The sequence below is a fragment of the Puma concolor genome, chromosome A2 (assembly GCF_028749965.1).
Source record: "Puma concolor isolate L17-30 chromosome A2, mPumCon1.1.hap2, whole genome shotgun sequence".
Taxonomy (NCBI): domain Eukaryota; kingdom Metazoa; phylum Chordata; class Mammalia; order Carnivora; family Felidae; genus Puma; species Puma concolor.
This window is the reverse complement of record NC_141668.1, coordinates 17221677-17247526: the sequence shown is the minus strand read 5'-3', so window position 1 is coordinate 17247526 and position 25850 is coordinate 17221677. Positions and strand designations below refer to the sequence as shown.

Genomic DNA, 25850 nt, shown 5'->3' with positions numbered 1-25850 from the left:
CAATATTAGGAATGGCATGAGTCAGAACTACAATAATTCAGAAATGAGATGATAACAAAGAACTAGAAATAAAATCATTTTCCAATCAAGGCAAACTAAAAGAAGCACAAGAACAAATAAATTCAACCAATAAAGCTTTAAGAAAAGTAGAAGATACAAATAAAAAAAAAAAACAAAAGAAATAAGGAAAGGGGTAAAAAGTGAGAAAAATGGCCAGTGTTAAAGACAGGTGAAGATCAAACACGTAAAATGAGTTCCTGAAGAAGAAAACCAAAGCAAGAGAATAGAGCAAATATAAACACTTAATTCAAGAACACTGTTCTGGGGATGCCTGGGTGGCTCAGTCAGTTAAGTATCTGGATTGTGGTTTTGGCTCAGGTCATGATCTCACAGCTCATGAGTTCAAGTCTCCCACTGGACTCCATGTTGGCAGTGCAGAGCCCGTCTGGGATTCCATCTCTCTCTCTCTCTGCCCCTCCTGACTTGTGCTTACTTGCTCTCTCTCGAAATAAATAAACTTAAAAAAATAAAATGTTAAAAAAAGAATACTGTTCTGAAATTTAAAAAATGAATCATGTATCTGAGAACATTAATGTCTCAAAGTGATCTACACCAAGGTGTAATTTCATAAAGGCACAGGACATTAAAGAAAAATATTGACAGTATTAGGCAATATTAGACAATAAGAAGAATATCATCATTAGACTTTAACAGCGATGCTTTATGCCAGGAGAAAATGGAAAAATTAAAATATCAAGGAAAGAACATGTCACACAATGAGCTTGTATGAAGCACAACTAATTTTTAAGGATAAAAGACCCAGACAAGCTATTACATGAAACAACTCTAAAAAATACTGTTTTCGGGAGATTTTTCCTAAGGGATCTAGCAGAAAATATGGTTCAGACAATTAACATCACTAGAGAGACTTCAACGTAATGATTCATGCTGGGCATTAATTACTTTCGCAACTAAGTCAAAAATAAATATTAAAGGAGGATATTAAGAGTATGTGGTGGCTGTATGATCTTAATACCATTGTATCATATCAATAAAAATGCAAGGAAATATGTTTTAATTCTTTTCAGTAATCCTAATTGTGTGGGAGTAAAATAAAAGATTAACCATCGAGGTGCTTGGGTGGCTCAGTGGGTTAAGCATCCGACTTCTGCTCATGTCATGATCTCAGGGTTTGTGGGTTCAAGCCCCGCGTCGGGCTCTGTGCTGACCACTCAGAGCCTGGAGCCTGCTTTGGATTCTGTGTCTCCCTCTCTCTCTGCCCCTCCCCAGCTTGCGTACTGTGTCTCTCTCAAAAATAAATAAAAATTAAGAAAAAAATTTTTAAGATTTTTGGAAATGGATGATTTTTTACAGTGATAAGGAATCAATTCATTATCTTGATAACCACATAAATAAAAGGACAGACAAACATTCTGTTTTCCTATATGGCACTGTTTCACTGAATAATCAAATAGTAGAGGGGATGACATGGCTCTTTATAAAATGATGGAATTGGAAAAACTCCAGTGCTGGAATTAGAACGGCACTATCTTATAACCCTAATTACTAAATCTAGGTATTGGATACCAACAAAACAGTGAAATACAGACATCATTTGCCCCTGAAAAAAAGAATACATGAAAACCAATAGACTTGCCAAAGAGATCACGAATCTTGGAGTTCCATCAAGCCTCCTTACAGTAGTGAGCCCTCAGCAAAATCCAGCCTGTGTGCAAGCCTGTAGTTCAAATGGCCTGTGCATTTCACAAATGAATTCTAAGTAAAAGAAAGGGATAGATGGAGAATGTGTACTTAAAAGAAACATAAAAGACATACTATATATTTTTAAATGGGGCAAGATTAAACTATAGTATTTACAGTGTGCTAGATAAAACAGTGATTGATAAGATTTTATAGATATGCAAAAAATACTATAGAAGTCAAGATAGTAGTTATTTTTAGAGGCCTGGAGAGATGCAAGGAGGATGGAGACATCTGGAAGGAATGCCATTTTCTGGCCTGTGTGATGCGTATGAGGGTGTTACCATGATAATAATGTGCTAAGCTATATATTGTGTTTTATTTTACAACAAAAATAAAGTACCTTTAAAAACTCATCATACACACACATTCCCTACTGTTAAGAAAGACAGTTAGGGGGCGCCTGGGTGGCGCAGTCGGTTAAGCGTCCGACTTCAGCCAGGTCACGATCTCGCGGTCCGTGAGTTCGAGCCCCGCGTCGGGCTCTGGGCTGATGGCTCGGAGCCTGGAGCCTGTTTCCGATTCTGTGTCTCCCTCTCTCTGCCCCTCCCCCGTTCATGCTCTGTCTCTCTCTGTCCCAAAAATAAATAAACGTTGAAAAAAAAAAAAAAAGAAAGACAGTTAGGAATCTATAAAATCCATTAAACAAAATGAATTCACTGAACCTAGCTGGTGAACAGGTGCCCAAACTACCTGATTTTCTAAAGGTTTCTGCCAAACCCTGAGGATTTTGAGCCACTCTTTGAAGGCTGTGTGAGGCATGGGAGACAGAAGATAAAGGCTGGAACCCACCCAAATAGACGCCCCCCCATGTAAATTTGTGCCCCTGAAGAGCTAAATCAGGATAGAATGAATAATAAATAAAGCCTATAAAGGATTTAACAAGAAAACTTGATGCTCTGTGGGCTTAAAAACAAAAACAAAAAAAACCTCTTAAGTGAATTTATTGCCATCAACTGAATACTATGTACTCTGAATTAATGTCTCTGTGTTCCCCACGTATCTTAAAGAAGAAAACAAACAAGCGTGCATGCACACACGCATGCACACACACACACACACCAAAGGAGAATTTAATTTAAATTAACCAAGTTTGGTAGTTTTCTTTGGTGACTGGTAAGCCTCTCTGCAGGACTTAAAGAATTCTCATGCAAAAAGGTCCAAGGAAATGAGTGGCTTAAAGAATAATCGAAAACACATAAATATAAATTAGTAAAAAATAAGAAAATGACTTTGAAGAAATTATCTAGGATGCACTCCACAAAAACGAGAGGAAGTAACATGTAGAAGAGAGTGAGACACATACAGGATGGCCATGAAAAGGTCTACAATACATCTAAACAGATTCCAGAAGGAGATACAAAGAGAAAAAAAAGCATTCAGGTAACGTCTACACTTAAATTTCCGATTCTGTGTCTCCCTCTCTCTCTGCCCCTCCCCCGTTCATGCTCTGTCTCTCTCTATCCCAAAAATAAATAAACGTTGAAAAAAAAAATTAAATTTTCTATGTTAGAAGAAAGTAGAATAAATAATAAAAATGAGTCAGATGATTAGAATAAAGGAAATTCTAAAGATAAGCAACTATTGAAACAGAAAACAAATACATAATACAGAGGACCAATGAACTTAAAAAAGTTTCTTGAAAAAAAAGAGAGAGTTCCAAGGCTTTGTGAGGCATGGGGGGAGAGACACAAAAGAGAGAAGGTGGCACAAACAATAATAAAAATATAAAAAATTAAAAATATTGGAAAAAGGACAGAGGGAACCTCAGATCTCACAGAAAGTACACAGAAAACAAGATATAAAAATTCATGCCCAAAAATGAAAAACATTAATAGATGAATTCCTAAAACACACACACACACACACACACACACACACACACACACACACACACACCCAGCTACCAATACTGATTCAAGGAGAAATAGAGAATCTGACTAGCCGTATAAACAAATAATAATAATCTGTGATTAAAATGTTTCCCACCAGGGAAATGCCAACCCCAGAGAGTTTTACTGATGGGATCTTCTAAGATATTCCAGAGATTGGTAAATCAAATGTTATACTAAGTCTTCCAGAGATTAGAAAACAAGGCAACACTTTATAATTCCCTTTATCACTAGGACTATCACACATGCTCTGTACAGCAGGACGGAAAATGAGAGACCAATCATACAGATAGACATGGATGCAAAAATGCTGAACAGAATTTGAGCGAACTGAACCTCAGAATATGTAAAGAAGATAAATATAACTAACCTGAGTTCATCTCATGCAAAACGTTGGTTTCTTCTAGGACATGAAGTCCACCATAACACCAAAGAAGAAAAATGATTATCTCAAAAGATGAGGAAAAAAGGATTCAGTAAAATTCTAATACCTATTGAATTAAACACATTTGGATGAAAGGGAAATCCTTAAGAGGCTGTCAGCAAACAACCGACACCACCAGTGCTGTTCCTGGAAGGGAAGTTCACACTGGTGACTTGTGTATGGTATCCAGTCTGAGATCAGGACAAACCAACAATGCTATCTCTACTTTTGTTCAGTAGTGTAGCGAAGGTTCTAATCAGCACAGAAAGGACCAGCTAAGCATCCGACTTCTGCTCAGGTCGTGATCTCGCGGTCCGTGAGTTCGAGCCCTGCGTCAGGCTCTGTGCTGACTGCTCAGAGCCGGAGGCTGCTTCTGTTTTTGTGTCTCCCTCTCTCTCTGCCCCTCCCCCATTCATGCTCTGTCTCTCTCTGTCTTTCAAAAATGAATAAATGTTAAAAATTTTTTTTTAAAAACACAAAGCATAATCACTGAAAGGATGAAACAAAATTCTCATTACTGCAGATGCCCCTGCAGAATTCCTTCCTCACAAAAGACCCTTCAAGTAAAGTTTGTGAATTTAAAACCTTAGCAGGAATCTTGATTCAAGATCGATCAATTTATCTACCTACCTACCTACCTACCTACCTATCTATTTATTTTTAGAAAGAGAGAAGAGAGAGAGAGCACACTCAAGCTGGGGAGAGAGGCAGGGGAGGGGGAAGGGGAGAGAGAGAGAGAGAGAGAGAGAGAGAGAGGAAGAAGAAGAGAGAGAGGAAGAAGGAGAGGGAGAGGAAGAAGGAGAGGGAGAGGAAGAAGGAGAGAGAGGGAGAGGAAGAAGGAGAGAGAGAGAATCTTAAGCAGGCTCCACACTCAGTGTGGGCTCAATCCCATGACCCTGGGATCATGACCTGAGCTGAAATCAAGAGCCAGCTGCTCAACCGACTTAGCCACCCGGGTGTCGCTTGATTCAATATCTTGAAGCAAGAATCTTGAAACAAGACTCTAAGCCAACTTCATTTTACTATGCCAACAATGATCACTAGAAAATACAATTTTTAAAACACAAAATATAATCTTTTTAAATGTAAAGTACCTAGGAATACATTGAACAACAGATGGCCAAACTCTTCATGAAGAAAATTATGAAATTCTACTGAGAGTCCTTTCAAAAGGACAATTAGTCTTAAAAAAAAATCCCAATTAAATGTAAAGAGATATGGTTTGAAATGGAAAGGATTGTTGTCATAATACCAATTCCCTTTATATACTGATTTATAGATTCATTTAATTTCCATGAAAATTGCAACACAAAACTTGATAAGGTGATTCTAAAACTTATAGGAAGGAGCAAAGGTCCAAGTACAATTTAGACACTGAAGAAGAACAAATTTTAGAGTATGTGTTCTCCCAGATAGCAAGATTTATACGAAAATTAGAGCAATTAAAACAATGTGCATTGTACAGGAATAGATATATGGATCAATAAAACAGAACAGAGAATTTAGAAATCTACACATATGGGCACTTTGCAAGTCAGTGACGGAAATAAATGATAATGATTGGTTATATATACTAAAAAAATCAAAATGAAACTGGACATTTACCTCCCATCAAACCACAAAATCATTTCTAAGATAATAGAGACAAATGAAGGTTAACACTATAAAAATGGCAGAAGAGATAATGGAAGAAGGATTGTGCTATGAAAGGAGTTCTTAAAAAACATACCAAAGGTATAAACCAGAGATAAAATATTAACGATTGATTACATTAAATTAAAGAATATATAAGTCCTCAAAAGAGTTTAGAAAGATAAATCACAAACTGGAATAAATTTGCGACATGCAGAGTCGATAAAAAACCTTTACCTAGAAGTCACAAAGATGTTTATTAACCATTAAGAAAAAGCCCAGTGGGGGGGAAATGGACAAAAGAAATAAAGTGACATTTCATAGAAAAGTGAATACAAACGGCTTATAAATATATGAAAATGCTTAATATGATGTGTAATAATTTAACATAAATTCAAACCCCAAGAACCCTTTGATACTCCAACCAAATTGGCAAAATATTTTTCATTAGTTACTATCAAGTGTTGGCAAGGATGTGACTGAATGAGAACTCTTACTGTAGCTGGGAGAGTAAATTAGAATAATTACTTTGGAAAACAACTTGTCATTATGTGATACCTTAAGTAGGCATATAACCTACCACCTAACTATACTATCCCCAGGTTTAAACCCTAGAAAAATTCTTGCACATGGACGCAAGAGGCGTTATGAAAAAGAATGTTCGTAATGAGACTGCTCGCAATAGCAAAAAACAAAAACAAAACTAAAACCCCCAGAGTCTACGTAAACATTCATCAGAATTTGGATATACAAATTGTTATATATTCATACAACAGAATGCTATACAACATGAAAAATTAGTAAAGTGAAAATGGCACTCAAGGATGCATCGCAAAAAACATTCTGAACAAAAGAAGCAAATCACAGAAGAGTTTACAACAGGATTCAATTTATAACACTTCAAAATAAGCATATCTATCTACATAGACACACATATATCTGGAATACATATATACACACACACACTCATATGGGGAATATGTGTACATGTAGGAAAATGATCAGAAGAAACAAGGAAATTCTTCACAAAAAAGCAGAATAAAGTTATCTGCAGGAAAGGGAAGAGAATGCAAACAGAAAGACAAACAGGAAGGTTCTAAATTGCTACAAATATTTTCTTTTTTTTAAAATTTTTTAACATTTATTTATTTTTGAGACAGAGAGAGACAGAGCATGAACGGGGGAGGGTCAGAGAGAGGGAGACACAGAATCAGAAACAGGCTCCAGGCTCTGAGCTGTCAGCACAGAGCCCGACGCGGGGCTCGAACTCACAGACCGCGAGATCGTGACCTGAGCCGAAGTCGACCGCTTAACCGACTGAGCCACCCAGGCGCCCCGCAAATATTTTATTTCTTAGGCTGGGGGCTGGGCAGGCAGTAGCTCCTTTTGGTTATCATTTAAACTGAGCTGATGAATTTTTTTCATTTTTATGAATATTATCTATGTCAGTAAAACTGTACATACACATATGTTTATATTAGGGGAAAAAAATGAATCTATGATATTTGAGCCAAGAGACAGCTACTGATATATGAAAGAGCGTTAGGCCACCCCACAATGTGTCTTTTTGCACAACCTGCTGCAAAGAAATACTGCCTCTGAGCCTGATAGGAGAATGCATCCTTGGGCACTTACACCAGTTATTGTGGTTCTCAAAATTCTATTTCCAAATATCCGCCACTCCCTCATCCTTGTCCTCTGTGTTACTGCCGCAACAAAAAAAGCTACCATATTCTGTAAGAACCATTACTGCCAACAGGTCTAGGAGGTAAGACAGTAAGGAGATGCCTGCTTCAGACATTCCAGGGGAATCTAACAGATTGCTGCAACTTTCTCGCTAAAGAATCAGTTACACTCACGGTCTGTGGGTTCGAGCCCTGCATTGGGCTCCTCAGCTGGCAGAGTGGAGCCTGCGTGGGATTCTCTATCTCTCTCTGCCCTTCCCCCACTCATGCTGTCTCTCTCTCTCTCAAAATAAATACATAAACTTAAAACTTTTAAATAAAAAAGAGTCAGTTACTGTCCTGTATTTTTGTTGTTGTTGTTCATTTATTTTTGAGAGAGAGACAGACAGACAGAGAGACAGAGACACAGAATCCGAAGCAGGCTCCAGGCTCCGAGCTGTCAGCCCAGAGACTGACTCGGGCTTGAACCCATGGACTGTGAGATCATGACCTGAGCCGAAGTCGGACACTCAATTGACTGAGCCACCCAAGCGCCCCCACTGTTCTGTATTTTTATGTGAACAGACATCAGTTGGAAGATGAGTCTGCCAGTGCATGGGTGTAGGCAGTGTCAGGAGAGAGGCATCCTAAGAGGCCCATAAAATAAGCATGCTAAGAGGACAGAACAGAATCTGAGAGCTCAGGCAAAGCCGCCTGGGCACAGCAGTTGGCTCCCGGAGCAATTTAAACGATGAGGTGAGAGGCACTAAATGCAAAGGGAACTCCGAGGACAGGACGATCAATCCCTGCCAAGCTTATCTCCCGACAAGGGGGAGGACTCCAGCTTGCAGCTGTAACATTAAAATGTAATGTTTCCACTGGGATTTAGCGTGGCAGGTTTCCCTGAAGCTTCGGTTTCACTCAGTTAACTAATTATGAGAGAATGTGACATTGGTATTTACTTTTCCTACAGGGACAAATCATTCCCAGCAGGAGAGACAGGTTGTTATTTTTGTTCTGTTTTGTTTTGTCATTAAAAAGAGATTATTTACACAGTAGTAAATAAACTCTTGTTAAAGGGAGTTTTTCCTTTCCTTCTATAATTCTATCAATTCACCTTAACGCTGACAATCATTTCTTTTGTTTTCCAGAGACGGGGGGGACATAAATAAGCAAGGGCTGGGTGTTAGAACTGGGTTTGAAAATTAACTCTACCACTCACTAGCTGTGTGATCTTAAGCAAGTTAGTTAGGCACTGTGAGTCTGTTTCCTCCACTAAAAAATTGAGAATAACACATCTACTGTGGGATGAAATTAACTCTCATATAGTTGAAGCACTTTAGTACGGTGCCTCTGTACAAAAAGTGCTCAATAAATTTTAGCCTTTATTCTTAATGACTCTGATTCCATATTATATAAATAGAAACATGTTACATTTCATTTATGCCGTATATGGTCTGTTTTCTATGCGACCCCACATCTAATCATGAACTGTATCTTTACTTTGTCACCACAAGCTACATTGTGTGTAAACCATTTCACTCTTCCTCATCCCGATATAAAAAGGTTTCCAATGTAAATTCAGTATCTAATGATAATGTTGAAGGAAACAGATTTCTGCCCCTCTTCCACCCCCAGGACATCTTTTAACTTCTCTATTTTTTAAGTTTATTTATTTTTGAGAGACAGAGAATTTATTTTTGAGAGAGAGAGAGAGAATTTATTTTTGAGAAAGAGAGAGAGAGAGAGAGAGAGAGAGAGAGAGAATTTATTTTTGAGAAAGAGAGAGAGAGAGAGAGAGAGAGAGAGAGAGAGAGAGATATTGAATGGGAGGGACAGAGAGAGAGAGAGAGAGAGAGAGAGAGAGAGAGAGAGAGAATCCCTGATGCAGGCCTCCACTCACAAACTGCGAGATCATGACCTGAGCTGAAACTAAGAGTTGGATGCTTAACGGACTGAGCCACCCAAGCACCTCTCTTTTTACCTTATCAAAGTATGCAGTGCTGAGTAAATATCACTAATCAACTCACACCTCCGCACTGACTGCCTGGACAATAATAGCATTGTGTTTGGGGTACTTTTAACAAACTGGAAAGTGATTTCGCAGACGATCTCCCACTTGAACTCCTAATTCCATGACATAGGCAGGGTAGACCTGAATAGCTCCACCTCACAGATAAGGAAGTAAAAGCTAATAGAGGATAAATGAAGAGCCATGATATTCAAGCTTATTTTCTATGAAAGGTAATCTGTGGGAATTGAGAACGCCAGGGATATTAGACTTCGGAAAATTAGATTTTCTCAAGAACAAAGTCTGTTTTGAAGATATCCAGAGTAACCGATTACTAAAGAGAAAAGAAAGGTCATTGGTAGTAAGCTAACAAAACAGTCAAGAGGCATGGGGTTTTATATGCCAATTTCACTCTCCATTTCCCCAATAAGCCTCAATTTTTTTATCACTAAGTTTGAGAAAGTAAAAATGTCACTTCTTACCATTTTTAAAAGCACACATATTGCAATGTCATCATCGTGTCCAAATGTAAACTGGATGACAGAATATTCAGGAGGTTTAATGTGAACCACAGAAAAAATGAACACTTAAAAATGCATAAACATGAGAAAACATATTTTAAGTGCTAACAGAAAATCCTGGTGATAAAGAAAAGGACAAGAATATGTTTCCAAGGTTACATGAGCTAGAAGATGATGGAAAATTAATAAGATTACAAAAATCAGCCCTGTAATTTCAAATTACATATTCGCAGAGATTTTTGGAAGTTACAGACTCAAACTAAGAGGCATGGTTTTATAGTAAGTTTTTTGAAGCCATGAGAATAAAAACCCCTCAAATTTGGTTAATATTTCTTTAACTAGTTCTACTAGTACTAGTTAAGTACTTAATACTAGTTAAGAATCAATTATATGGGGTCTTAAAATGATCAATTCTGAAGTACTATTTATACTGAGCAAGTCTTTCTGGTGGTAATCATTTTTCAAGGACTTCCAAGGTCACCACCAATGCTCACTGATGGCTCATAACTCCTTAATTCCTAGCAAACTACAGAATTGCAATTCAGAAGTCTCTCCACATACCCCTTTTTATGGAATAGGGGATAAGATAAGTTCTAATAGACTGGAAGGTCAAAACAAGCAAGGGCCATTTAGAGGGACCCTAGTTCAAAATAAAAACCAGAACCCAAGCTTTGAGTCATTGGAACTTGGAGGCCCAAGGACCTGGAACCATGCAATAAAAAACCTGGTCGTATCAACACCAATGAGCAAAACAGCATACCATAATAGGTCATTATTTGGTGATTGGTTTCCTAATTCTTACTTAACAGGTCTAAACATTATTTGTGCTGTGATCTTCAGAGAATGTGATACATCTTCATTTCAGTACTATGAGAGATCTTATGATATGACAGAATAGGCCTGCCTAAAACTCCCTCACTTTGTCCTAAGTCATTCATTTAATGAACATCTGTTGAATGTTGGCTATTTGTTGGGATCTATATCAAAGAACTCACAGTCTAGCAGGGGAGACAGGTAAATCAAGCATCAAACCTATGTGTCAGATTCTAGAAGAAATATATTTCTTGCAAATGAGAAGTCGGTCAGAAAGCTCTTGGGGAAAATGAGATGATTAACAAGGTCTCAAATGGTAAGTATAAACTGTGTAACTTGCAAAAAAGTGGAGTAGCTTCCTGTCACAAACAACAGCACCGATAAAAGCAGGGAAACATGAAAACATGGTGAGGTCTAGAAATTACATAGGATACTACATGGCGAGAGGATACAGCATGGGTAGCAGAAAGGGGAACACAGGCCAAAAGAAGCAATAAGCAGTAGAGGTAGACAAAGATTTCATCATTTACTATTTCTATTCCATGTGAAGATACAATATTGGAAAGCTGAATACAATGATTTGTCTACTGGTAAGATTTCCTCCCACAAGCAATGGGAGTAGATTTTTGCTGTAGAATGGTCAAGTGTGGTGCTAAGTCTACAGTGAACTGGAGGATGGAAAACTAGGACATGGATACCAGTTAATAAGACAATTTTAAAAGTCCAAGTAAGACATGGAGAGGCCCCAAGCTACAGCCATGGGATAGAGAATAGAGATAAAAGAATATAAAAACCAGAGTTAATAGCATTTGGTGACCAAACAGAACGAGGGGATGAGGGGGGAAGTTTACAGAGCCTTCATGTGCTTTACTTAGCTGGCTGAGGGGGTAATGGTGCCCTTGGCCAACCTGGGGATGGCAGGAGGAGGAATGCCGGTAGTTCCAGGGTCCTGGTGTATTTCTCTTTTATAAGATTAGTCACATCTCACTTTATATTGAGAGAGGTATGTGTCATTCCTCCACCCCTTTGCCACAAGACTCATAAAGTTCCTTGAGGGGGACAATTCTGTCACATACCACATTGTCCCTGCATATAGCCCCCAACAGCATATTTGTATAACATGATTATATAACAGAACGGACCCATGGTAGACACTCAGTGAACATTTTTGTATGACTGAAGGAAAAAATGAACAACTCTCAAAGTTAAATGTGACAAAACTATACATTTTATCCTTTGAATGGAATAATTGTGTCATAAATGCAAATAACTCACCTTGGCTGGGTAATAATTCAGACCATTACCAATTAGGTTCATTTCAGACTGAGCAAATTCCAACATCCAATCCTGAAGGGACTTTTGGGAATATCTACTACAAACCCTCATTTTAAAAGATATAAATCTGTGATTCAGAGATGTTACACAGCTAGCCCCAAGTCACAAAAAGGATCCAGTGATGGGACAGAAATCAGGCAGATAAATTAAGCTTTGTAATATTCGTCCACCAAAATGGTTATATACAGATTTGAAGACACTATGAGATATCACACTTAGCTAGGATGCATTGAGTTTTTAAAGTGCTTGACATTTCACACACAAAAAATACATGAGGCCAACGTCTTAGAAACATTTTCTCAGATAATTCTTGCCTCTGACAATGAAATGTAAGAACGGCGCTCAACTTTTAATCCTGAATTAGTATAAGTAAAACAGATTCTTACCATGATCTTCTGAAGAGACTGGTGACCTAAAACGAGATAATAAGCATGATAAGTGTTTTGTAAATGACACTTTATAAATGCAATGCCGATCAAGAATAAACTCCTAGAAATAATGCCCCCCAAATTCAGTTAAATAGAAAGTCAATACAGTAGATAGTGTAATTAAGTTGTTGGTCAAATAGTTTATTCTAATCAATAACTCTCAAAGCTTACCCGGATTGGTTGGGTGATTGGAGTTCATATAATTTCAGCCTACTGCATGGTGTTATAGGACTGCAACACACTTAGTGAAGTCTGCATTTATCACAGACAAACAGAAAAGTCAGAGAAATTTGGTAATGGATGGAATCCTGTGATGTCCCCAAATGCCCAAGGCCAGGCTTCCAAAGAAAATGCCAGGGATGAAAATCAGCACCAGATGGAGTGTGAGTAAAAAGAAATCTACTTGGGACGGTAAAAAATGAGACATAAGTAAAATAAATGGTATGTGCCCTTCTCATTATTGGTTTTTGTTTCCATTCTTTGTGGAATTGAATGTTTCAGTGAGCACGCCATAGGCCCTCTGCGTGCCAGACTCGTAGTTCTAAACCCGGAAGAACCAGTTTGAGGCAAGAGGGAAACCACTGGGGTCCCATAGAGCTTTTATAAATCAATGCCTTTTATGACTTTTCCACACCATTTGAGGAAGGCACCGATGAAGCATCTTATCGAGCCCTTCACAATAAACATCCTTCTTTCTTCCGCAGCTCACTACTCATTGAGTTGCTCTGAACGGTACAGACACAACCCTGAAGATGAATTCCCCTCGGGCTTAAAAGACAGTCTTGACTCCACCAGCTCGTCCTTTTCATAGGATAAAGTGAGACACACAATTCTGTTTTCACGGAATTTTGAAGGGAAATGCCGGGAAGCACCCTCTCTTCTAAATGACCAGCCTGCTGGAATCTGTAGCATGGAGGGGACCAAAGGCTAGCACGAGAGTTTGGTAATCTACCCAGTAATATAACTAGTATTTATAAGACATGATGACAAATGTTGGGACAAGAATGATTTGGCGGATGCACAGAGGTGGAAGGAAGGTTTTAGCTACTTTGGGACGCTTGATAATGCTGTACTTTATCTACTGATTGTTAATATTCCTGTTCATTATGTGAGTGATCAGTAAAGTATAAAGACACAGCAGTCGTGGTGAGAAAGCCTTCGATTTCTGTTAGGGGCAACGTGGTAAATCATTTCAACCTTACCTGTCTTGTCAAGTAAACTTCTGCATGTGAAAACAGTAGAGGGTCCCCAGATTTGGTAGGGGGAAAACCTGACATCGGGGTCATGGACACAGGGAGCACTGAAAGGGAACCTGCTACAGGCTACCCCCCTCCCCCAGGCCAGTCCCCCGCAGAGTTCGCTGCCTGAGAAATGCCACTGGTCTCCCCAGGGGAGGACAATCTATGCTCTTCTTGGAAGTGCCCTATTTTATACCATCCACACACTAGTCTTCCCCACTGAATTGTGAGCAAAAAGAAAAATAGGACCATGTCTTACTTAGTATAGAATAGGCCCCTGACTGAAATGTGTTGAATTGAATTAATGTCAGCCCCACCACACTGGTGTTTAGACTCAGACACATTATGGAGCTCCTCAAAAAACCATCATGTCCCCTGCAAACTGTCTGCCAGACGGGTTTGCCAGCTCCTAGGCCAGCCATGAGGGAAGGGCCTATGGAGGAGACAAGCTCCAAGCTCTGGAATGGGGATAATGTGAGCACTCGAAGAGCCAAAAGACATCCAATGCACCCAGCAAAAGAGACCCACAATCTGCCTTAACGATTAGGAAAAACACAGCGGGGAGAGAGTGCTGAATACAGCTGAATAGAGCTGAATGGGATTGGAAGTTGAGTCTACCGAGAAGCATGTATTTGAAATAAGATAATTTCTTACGATTTCTAGGGCATCAAAAAGAGCCAGCAACAAGGTAACATCTTCAGCCCCGGTGTTTTGTGACGGGAATCAAGCAAAAACACATCTTGGATTGTTTGCAATTAATTTCTCACAGCGCTATAGGAACAAAGAAAAATCCACGCCAACAGACGACTAAATGCCTCAGGTGGAAGGCTTGCAAAGCAGAGCTTTCAATGCCTTTCTGTGAAGGCAAAGCACTAATATTAAATCTGAAAAATTCCAGATGGCTTCGTTCAAGTCCCAAGGGGATGCATTCTGCGGTACGTCCAGGCAGTGGGGAAGAACTATCAATTTCAGAGTGTTTTCTAAGGATTAGTCATGTTGAGTTTTCTGTGCTGAATGTCTCCCACATGCCTGGATTTGTGGAATTTTAAGACATATGGAGTATTTCAATCCTCACTCAGTATTTCACCTTTCACTCTTAACGAGTCACTAAATTATACTACTGAGACATGCACATCATCCATTATTGCTGGAAATGGGCATAAAAAGTTTTACAGAACTTAGCTCAGGAGAGAGGGAAATTCATGAAATCAGCAATATAAGTAGTTATTTTTAAAACAGAGAGGTTGAGCCCCAGGAACAGATAATCTTCCTCAACCTGACAACTGAGGAATGCGGGAAAGCTCACTGCGTTTCCCTCCCACTGCACCTGCAAGACTTGTGGCTGGGTTGCAGACTGTTCGTTTCTCCTCCAGATACACTTTATCCTGGAGATAGCATCTGCTCATATAACGCAAAGTAGGACTAGCATTCAAATAACTCCAGGATTTCGGGTCTTCCTCACCTCTTTCCTCAGTACTAGTCTTTTATTACGGTCCACAGAGTATCTGCACTTGATTTTGCTTAGTTTTATTTGTTTTGTGAGGTTCTTTTTACATTAAAAAAAATTTAATGCTTTATTTGTTTTTGAGAGAGAGAGAGAGAAGCAGAGTACTAGTGGGGGTAGGACAGAGACAGAGGGAGACACAGATTTCGAAGCAGGCTCCAGGTTCTGAGCTGTCAGCACAGAGCCTGACGCAGGGCTCGAACTCGTGAACCGTGAGATCATGACCTGAGCCGGAGTCAGACGCTTAACAGACTGAGCCACCCAGGCACCCCCCCTTTTTTTAAACATGTTATTAATATCTCATTCAAATTCAGCAAAGTAAAATAATAAAAACAAGAACTCAAGTCCTGGACTTTAAAATCTCCCTCCTATTTTCAATCTTTCTACTTATAATAACCCAAACCTAAATGGTAATTATTATTTGAGCCCCTATTAGGTACCAGGCCCTGTGCCTTGTGACAGGGATATAAAGATGAACAAGATACCAATTTCAAGGAATTCAACCTAGTGAAGGAGAAAAATATGTAAACACCCGACTACAGTGAAAACAGTATAATCGTCAAAACATGTACAAAGTAAAGAGGGAGCATGGGAGAGAGACCCATTCTGTCCCAAAATAGTAAGGTCTTTCAACAAGCAAGGACCATGTAAGCCAGGCTTGGAAGGAGAAGCAGAAGCTTGTTAGGTAAGTAAGAAAGGAGAAGAAGCCTAGGCAGAAACACCAGGCATATGAGAAGGAATTCAGACAGGAAATTTCATAATATGCTATCAGACAGGCAAGTAACTCCGTGTTGCTAAAATGTAAAGGAGTAATTGGCTGGGACTAGAGACAGAAAAGGCAGGGGCTGTTACATACAGGGCCTGACGGCCCATTTCAAAGTGTTGGTAATTTAACCTTCTAAGCTAAATGAAGGTTCTGAAGCAGGAAGTCACACATTCCCATTTGTGCTTCTGACCAGGCAGGGTGCACAGTGTAGAACGAAAATGTAAGAATAAAGGCAGAAGACGTTAAAAACTATTATTGCAAACCTTCTGTTCTTCTTTTTGAAATTCATGAAAAATAACAGGGAGAAGGAGAAACAGAAGGAAACATTATCTTTGACTAAACTAGAAGATGCCTATAAACCAAAATCATCTATAAAGAAGAGCTACCAAGTACAGTAAAAATTGGACCAAGTTTCAGGGAGACAGGGAAAGAGTATTTTGATCTCAGATCACTTAAATGATATAAGTTATACAATGTACCACAAAAACTGGCAGAAAGCCCTCCGCTCTGAGCCAGGTGTCTTGCTAGCTAAAAGTAGAATGGAACTCCATAGGGTATTGTTGCTAACAAAAAAAAAAAAGAAGAAGAAGTTGAAAACAGACCCAGAGTCAAGTTTCCAGAAACACACTGACCCACTATCCCTAATTATCTGTTCCAAACTAGTGGTTCCAAAAAGAACTCCTCCAGTACAAATATGAATAATAAGTAAAAAGGAACCAGCATGATATCCACAAGAAAATACTCCAATAAGAAATTAGAATAAGGATCTGCTGACAAACAGAACTGAAGGTGGGAGTGCACTAAAAAGATAATGGTGGGGGCACGTGACAGCTGTTAACAGATTTCTATGAAATTCAGAAATGGAAAAAGGGAAGGAGGGAGCAGGGGAAGGAAGGAATAAAGGATGGAATAGGGCCTCCACAAACAGAAACATAAGAAACACAATAATTATGAAACAGTCCTAGTACCACAGCAGAAGAAAAGAGCAAAAGTTGGTCCAAAGTTTTTGAAAACTCTCGAGGAAAAGCTTGAGGGTTCTTTCCACTGTGTCACCACTGCACTGGGAGAGGAATATTAAAAGGAGGTTGAAAGGTGACTAATAACTAAAATATATATTAAGATATAATCTATTCACTTATTCACCCATTCAAGTATCTGCTTTGTGGAAGTGTCTTGCTGTTTTTCACTTTATTTTTCTGTAAATTTTTTCTGGCTTTTTAAAGTTTTTATTTTAATCCCAGTTAGTTAACATATAGTGTTATATTAGTTTCAGGCATACTATATAGTGATTCAACACTTCCATACAATACACCATGCTCATCATAACAAGTGCCCTCCTTAATACCAATCACCTATTTAACCCCCCCACCCACCTCCACGCTGGTAACCATCAATTTGTTCTCTATAGTTAGGAGTCTGTTTCTTGATTTGTCACTTTCCCTCTTTCTCTCTTTTATTTTCTCTTTGCTTATCTTGTGTCTTAACTTCCACATGAGTGAAATCATGTGATATTTGTCTTTCTCTGACTAGCTTATTTTGCTTAGCTTTATTCTCTCTAGCTCCATCCATGTCATTGCAAATGGCAAGATTTCATCCTTTTTTATGATTGAACAATATTCCATTGTATATATACATTACATCTTTATCCACTGATGATGAATCGATGGACACTTGGGCTGCTTCCTAAGTTTGGCTATTATAAATAATGCTGCAGTAAACACAGAAGTGCATATATCCTTTTGAATGAGTGTTTTTGTATTCTTTGGGTAAATATCTGGTAGTGTGATTGCTGAACTGTAGGATAGTTCTATTTTTAACTTTTTGAGGAAACCTCTGTACTGTTTTCCACAGTGGCTGCACCAGTTTGCATTCCTAACAAAAATGCACAAGGGGTCCTTTTTCTCTATGTCCTCACCAACAATTGTTGTTTCTTGTGTTGTTGATTTTAGCCATTCTGACAGGTGTGAGGTGATATCTCATCATAGTTATGATTTGCATCATAACTGATGGTAAGTGATGATAAACATCTTTTCACATGTCTGTTGGCCCTTTGTAGGTCTTCACTGGAGAAGGGTCTGCTTTTTATTTTTTGGGTGTTGAGTTGTGTAAGTTCTTTATGTATTTTGTGTAACTAACCCTTTATTGGAATGTCATTTGCAAATATCTTCTTCCATTCAGTAGTTTGCTTTTTAGTTTTGTTGAGTGATTCCTTCTCTGTGCAGAAGATTTTCATTTTGATGTAGTTCCAATAGTTTATTTTTGCTTTTGTTTCCCTTGCTCAGGAGAACCATCTAGAAAAATGTTGCTACAGACAATGTCAGAGAAGTAACTGCCTTTGCTCTTTTCTAGGATTTTTATGGTATCAGGTCTCACATTTAGGTCCTTAATTCATTTTGGACTTATTTTTGCATATGGTGTAAGAAAGTGGTCCAGTTTCTTTCTTTTGCATGTTACTGTCCAGTTTTGTAAACATCATTTGTTGAAGAGATTGCCTTTATCTTGCTGAATATTATTTCCTGCTTTCTTGAAGATTATTTGACAATATAGTTGTGGGTTTATTTCTAGATTTTCTATTCTGTTTCACTGATCTATGTGTCTATTTTTTGTTTCACTGCCATACTCTGTTTTGATTACTACAGCTTTGTAATATATTGAAGTATGGAATTGTGATGCCTCCAGCTTTGCCTTTCTTGGTCAAGACTGCTTTGGCCATTCAATGTCTTTTGTGGTTCCATACAAATCTTTGAATTCTTGTTCTAACTCTGTGAAAAATGCTATTGGTATTTTGATAGGGATTGCATTAAATTTGTAGATTGCTTTGAATAGTATAGACATTTTAACAATATTTATTCTTCCAATCCATGACCATGAAATGTCTTTCCATTTCTTTGCATCATCTTCAGTTTCTTTCATCAGTGTTTTATGGTTTTCGGACTACAGGTCTTTGACCTCTTTGGTTAGGTTTATTCCTAGGTATCTTATTATTTTTGGTGCAACGTAAATGGGATTGTTTTCAAAATTTCTCTTTCTGATGCCTCATTATTGGCGCATAAAAATGCAATAGAATTCTGTACGTTGATTTTGTATCCTGCAACTTTAATTTGCTTATCAGTTCTAGCAACTTTTTGGTGGAGTCTTTCAAATTTTTTATATATAGCATAATGTCATCTGCAAATAGTGAAAGTTTTACTTCTTCCTTGCCAATTTGGATGCCTTTTATTTCTTTTTGCTGTCTGATTGCTAGGACGTCCAGTACTATGTTGAATAAAAGTGGTGAGAATGGATAAATTTGTTTTGTTCCTGACCTTAGGGGAAAAGCTCTTCATTTTTCCCTATGAAGGATGATGTAAGCTGTGGGTTTTTCATACTTAGCCTTTGTAATGTTGAGGTATGTTGCCTCTAAACCTACTTTGTTGAGGTCTTCTATCATGAATGGATGTTGTACTTTGTCAAATGTTTTTTTCTGCATCTACTGAAAAGATCACCTGGTTTTTATCCTTTCTCTGATTGATGTGAAGTATCATGTTGGTTGATTTGTGAATACTGAACCATCCTGTCAACCTAGGAATAAATCCCACTTGATCATGGTAGATGATTTTTTTTAATATATTGTTGGTTTGTATTTGCTAGTATTTTGTTGAGGAGTGTTGCATTTACATTCATCAGGGATACTGGCCTGTAGTTCTCCTTTTTAGTGTGTCTTTATTTAGTTTAGGTATCAGGGTAATGTTGGCCTCATAGAATAAATTCAGAAGTTTTCCTACCTCTTCTATTTTTTGGAATAGTTTTAGAAGAATTGGTATTAACTCATCTTTAAGTGTTTGGCAGAATTAGCCTATGAAGCCATAGGGCTCTGGACTTGTGTTTGTTGGGAGCTTTTTGATTACTAATTCAATTTCTTTGCTGGTTACTGATCTGGTCAAATTTTCTATTTCTTCCTGCTTCCATTTTGGTAGCTGATATGTTTGTAGTAATTTATCCATTCCTTCTAACTTGTCCAATTTGTTGGCATGTAGTTTTTCATAATATTCTCTTGAAGTGGTTAGTATTTTTGTGGTGTTGGTTGTTTTTTCTCCTCTCTCATTTGTGATTTTATTTATTTGACTCCTTTGTTGTTTTTTTTTTCTGGTTAAGTCTGCCTAGAGATATATCAATTTTACTGATTTTCTTTCAAGGAACCAGCTCCCGGTTTTATTAATCTGTTCTATTATTTTGTAGTTTCTATATCATTTAATTCTGCTCTAGTCTTTATAATGTCCTTCCTCCTGCCAGCATTAGGTTTTGTTTATTGTTGTTGTTCTAGCTCCTTTAGGTATAAGGTTGGGTTATTTTGAGATTTTTCTTGCTTCCTGTATTGCTATAAGCTTCCCTCTGATGACTGCTTTTCTTGCATCAGAAAGGTTTCGGACCCTAATGTTTTTGTTTTCACTTGTTTCTATGTATTTTTTAATTTCTCCTTTTATTTCCTGGTTGACCTATTCATTGTTTAGTGGCATGTTATCTGATCCATGTATTTGTGGTCTTTCCAGATTTTTTTTTCTTGCAGTTGACTTCTAGTTTCATAGTGTTGTGGTCAGAAAAGATGCATGGTATGACTTTGATCTTCTTGAATTTGTTGAGGCTTATTTTATGGGCTAATATGTGATCCATTCTCAAGAATGTCCCATGTACACTTGAAAAGAATGTGCATTCTGTTTTAGGATGGAAAGTTCTGAATAGATCTGTTAAATCCATCTGGGACAGTATGTCCTTCAAAGCCACTGTTTCCTGGGGCACCTGGGTAGCTCAGTTGGTTAAGTGCCTAACTCATGAATTTGGCTTAGGTCATTATCTAATGGTTCATGAGCTCCAGCCCAACATCAGCCTCTGCACTGACAGTGAGGAGCCTGCTTGGGATTCTCTCTTTCTCCCTCTTTCTCTCTCTCTCCGAAAATGAATAAACAAATAAACCTTTAAAAAAGCCATTGTTGGGGCGCCTGGGTGGCGCAGTCGGTTAAGCGTCCGACTTCAGCCAGGTCACGATCTCGCACTTCGTGAGTTCGAGCCCCGCGTCGGGCTCTGGGCTGATGGCTCAGAGCCTGGAGCCTGTTTCCGATTCTGTGTCTCCCTCTCTCTCTGCCCCTCCCCCGTTCATGCTCTGTCTCTCTCTGTCCCAAAAATAAATAAACGTTGAAAAAAAAAAAAAAAAATTTAAAAAAAAAAAAAAAAGCCATTGTTTCCTTGTTTATTTTCTGCTTAAATAATCTGTCCATTGATGTAAGTGGGGTATTAAAGTCCAATACTATTACTGTACTATTATCAATTAGTTCATTTGTGTTTGTTATTAGCTCTTTTATGTATTTGGGTGCATCTTTGTTGGGTGCACAAATATTTACAATTGTTATATCTTCTTGTTGATTGTTCTCTTATTATTATACAGTGTCCTTTTGTCTCTTGTTGTAGTCATTGTGTTAAAGTCTATTTTGTCCAATGTAAGTATTGCTACTCCAGCTTTCTTTTGACCTCCATTAGCATGACAGATTTTCTCCATCCCCTCACTTTCTGCAGGTGTCTTTAGGTTTAAAATGAGTGTCTTGTAAGCAGCATATAGATGGGTCTTATTTTTTTTTAATCCATTCTGACACCCTATGTCTTTTGATTGGAACATTTAGTTCATTTACATTCAAAGTAATTATTGACTGCTATGTATTTATTGTCATTTTACTATTTGTTTTGTGGTTGTTTCTGAAGATTTTCTCTTATCCTTTCTTGTCTTTCATGTTTTGCTGACTTTCTTTAGTGATATACTTAAAATTCTTTCTCTTTATTCTTTGCATATTTATTAGTATGTGGTTACCATTAGGTTTGTACATAACCTCCTCTGCATATGGCTGTTTATATTAAGTTGATGGTAGTGTAAGTTTGAACCCATTCTTTACTCTTCTCCTCCCCATGTTTCAGGTATATGTTGTTATATTTTACATCTTTTATTTTGTGAGTTCCTTGACTGATTTTTTACATAAATATTCATTTTTAGTCCTTCAGTTTCCTAACTTTATCCTGTCACTTTTGGTCTCTCCTTTCCATTCCAAGAATCCCCTTTAATATTTCTTGCAGGGCTGGTTCAGCAGTCATGCACTCCTTTTGTTTTTGTTTATCTAGGAAACGCTTTATTTCTCCATCTATTCTGAATGATATAGCCTTGCTGGATACAGCATTCTTGGTTGCAGATTTTTCCCATCCAGCACTTTGACTATATCGTGCCACTCCCTTCTGACTTGGAAAGTTTCTGCTGAAAAATCCCCTGCTAGCCTTATGGGTTTTGCCTTGTAAGTTACTGTCTTCTTTTGTTTTGCTGCTTCAAAAATTTTTTCTTATCACTATATTTTGCCAATTACAACTTGTCTTGGTGTCTATCTGCTTTTGTTGATTCTGATGCAAGTTCTCTGTGCCTCTTGGATCTGGATATCTGTTTCTTTCCCTAGATTAATGAAAGTTTTCAGCTTTTATTTCTCCAAATATATTTTATGCCCCCCCACCCCTTTCTCTCTTGCTCTTCTGGGACTCCTATAATGTGAATGTCATTATGTTTGATGAGAGTCATTGAGTTCCCTAAGACTATTCTTGTTTTGCGTAATTCTTTGCTCTCTCTTTGTTCAACTTGATTGCTTTCCATTAATTTGTCTTCTAGTTAATTAATTCCTCTGCTTCTTCTAGTCTGCTAGTCTGCTGTTTATTCCATCAAGCATGTTTCTCATTTCATTTATTGAACCTTTATCTCTGCTATGTTACTCTTTATCTCTGTGTTAAGGGTCTCACTCATATCTTCCACTCTTTTCTCAAGTCCAGTGAGTATCCTTATGATCAATGCTTTAAATACTCCATCAGGTATGTCACTTATATCTATTTCACCTAGATGCCTGGGTGTGGCTTTGTCCTGTTCTTTCATTTGGGATAAATTTATCTGTCTTCTTATTTGTCTAAGTCTCTATGCTTGTTTCTCTGTATTAGGAAAGTCAGCTATATATCCTATTCTTGAGGGTAATGGCCTTATAGAGAAGAGGTCCTGTAGTGCCCTGCCATATAGGGTTCCCTGTGTCCCAGGGCCTGGAGCTTCTAGGAGTATCTCTAATGTGTGCTGTATGTGCTCTGCTATTTTGTCTTGGTCCTTCATCCTTCAGGCCAGTCATCTGCAGAGGCTCTCTTTGTCTGTTGTGAGCAGTGTTTGGTCCCTGGCCTGAATGTGATGTGTTTTAACTAGGTTTGTTCTGATCTGTTTATGAAATGAGAATTGTCACCACTGCTGCCCAAACTGAGGCTCTATAAAACTCCCATGCTGGGAGAGAGTGTGAGTAGGGGCTTAGGCACTTGGGGGAGGGGTCCCCTCTGGGCTGGCACTGAGGTAAGTGTGACTGGGAGGTGTGGTTCCACCAGCAGGTGGGGCTTGATGTAAGCAAGTTAAGTAGTGAGTGTCGGTCCTGTGCTGGTTCCCACAGGTGGCCCTGCACTTATGCTGAGGGGAGAGGGAGGGAAATGGGACTGGGCAGTTCTTTTGTTCCCAGAGGTATCTCTCCATGAATGCTGTCCCTCTGGGACATGCTCCAAGATGAGCGAATAACCTCCCCATTGTGTGCCCCAGGTGGTCTTCTGATTGCTGTTTCCATGCTATATGTCTGTGGGCTGTTTGCTTTGCCTTTTCTCCAAGAGCAGTGCAATGCTCTCTAGGCTCTATCCCAGCCAAGCCTGTTGATCTTTAAAACTGCAGGCTTTAAGACCAGCATGCTGGTTGCAAGAACTCATGAAATTTGGTTCCCCTTGCTTCCCAAGCCAATTGCTATGGGAATTTGTTTTCCCCATGCGCTCCCCCTGTGTGTTAATCTGTCTCTTGCCCTTCTGCATGACTATGGCTCCCTCCTTTCCACAGCAGCCACATGTTTATTTCCCAAACCATGTCTCTGCACTTCCTACCTTCTTTGACGTGGCCTCTTCTCTACCTTTAGTTTTGGAGTTTGTTCTGCCATTCTTCAGGTCAATTTCTGGGGTATTTAGGATAACTGATATCTACCTACTTGTAATCAGGGGACAAGGCAAGCCTAGGATCCTCCTACTCCATGGCTAACTTCCAAGAATTACATCTACTTTCACTATGAATTTCAATTTGCGGATTTGCTGATAAAAGTTCTCTTCCCAATGTTAACCCTGCTAAGTAGAATATTCATACTTTTCTCTCCTTTTAAATGAAGGCAATACTTCTCAAACTAGGATATACATGGGAACTTGAAAATAAGGGAAGTCCCAGGCAAAACAACACACTACTTTTAGATGGGGGATTATGTAATTTACCTGGTAAAAATTAAAATATTATTTTCTACTGAAACCAGCACTGACACATTATGGATCCCAGAGCAAAGGTCACTTGATTTTGTAAAATAAAACAATAAACTTAAAAAACAAAATCTGTGTTTGTGGCAGTCGGCCTCAGGCACTGTCCCCAAGGCCTCAATGGAGTGAGTTTGTTCTCCTACAGAATAGGAGTGTTTCCAAGTCTGAAACCCCAAAACTATATACAGCTATAACATTTTGGAATAAATAATTTTATCAGGATAATGTATGTACATATAAAGAACCTGAAGGAATGAGACGTCAGGCACACATTGGCTAGTTGCTATTGTACTGAAGAGCACAGCTTGTAGATCCTATTGTCAGCCACCAAGACACTAGGAATCTCAAGAAAATCAAAGATAGTTATTTAGATTTCCTTCCATCAGCAAGTTTCCTTTTAAGACCTCTAATCTTTCAAGTAGATCAATTACAAGGCTTAAAGACACTGAAAAATGTGCAGTCTTCAACCAGCAATGTAACACATAAGAGCCAAAGAGTAATATATTTATCAAGGCAAAAGTCTTTAAGAAGTACTACACTTCTCTTGTGATGTTTTATTGTTTTTAATCATAAATCTGGAACTGAGATGATGAACATCACGACTATTTCAGCCTGTGGGATATGGTATGATGCTTTGCAAGATATCTTAGAAGAACGCATTTTCGGGGCGCCTGGGTGGCGCAGTCGGTTAAGCGTCCAACTTCAGCCAGGTCACGATCTCGCGGTCCATGAGTTCGAGCCCCGCGTCAGGCTCTGGGCTGATGGCTCAGAGCCTGGAGCCTGTTTCCAATTCTGTGTCTCCCTCTCTCTCTGCCCCTCCCCCATTCGTGCTCTGTTTCTCTCTGTCCCAAAAATAAATAAACGTTGAAGAACGCATTTTCTTGGCAACCTTCATGAAATGCTCTAAACCTGCAAGCTCATCCTAATACTATATCTTTTTATTTGAATAATACTATCCTGACTCTATTTTTAAAGCCTCTATACAGTATTTTGTTTTCTTTTCATCTCATGGCTTTAATTCAATAGCATCCATGGCTTTCCTACTTGGCCCTTCTTAGAATGTCTGTATCATTTCCTTCCTAGGAGGAGGGTAGGAGATCCATAGATTGTCCAGTTTAGATAAAATTTTTCTTAAAGACAGATTAAATGAATACTCGGGACCCATCTGCATGGGTCCATTACTTTTTGGAGAGAATCACTCATAAATAAATGTCAATTTCCCTTTCCAGTATCCCCAATCCATACACCCTCTACTTAGCATTTCTAAACCACCACCTGATAGAGGCTAGGTCAAGGAAAGAGGTTACCACATAGAGATGAAGTTGGAATAAACATACAGGACAGGTATAAGAACTAAGTCTGAATAGACACAAAAGCAGAGATCCATATTCTGAAAATACTGAGCAATAGAATATTTCTATAATTGTGGATGGGGGAGGGAAAATCTGAAATACTCATACCAACTCATAGACCTGGCCAGAAGAGCCAGGGCCCCTTTAT

General features: G+C 38.6%; 1 protein-coding gene across 8 annotated transcripts in view; it reads right to left on the bottom strand.

The window, feature by feature from the left end:
- Positions 1–25850, bottom strand: part of DGKI (diacylglycerol kinase iota) — a 441829-nt gene that overhangs the window by 40302 nt on the left and 375677 nt on the right. For all 8 annotated transcript variants that reach the window (XM_086689190.1, XM_086689223.1, XM_086689216.1 and 5 more), the window contains one exon: positions 12440–12465. In XM_086689190.1, the coding sequence (XP_086545316.1) occupies positions 12440–12465 (26 nt within the window). The remainder of the gene's footprint in view (positions 1–12439; positions 12466–25850) is intronic.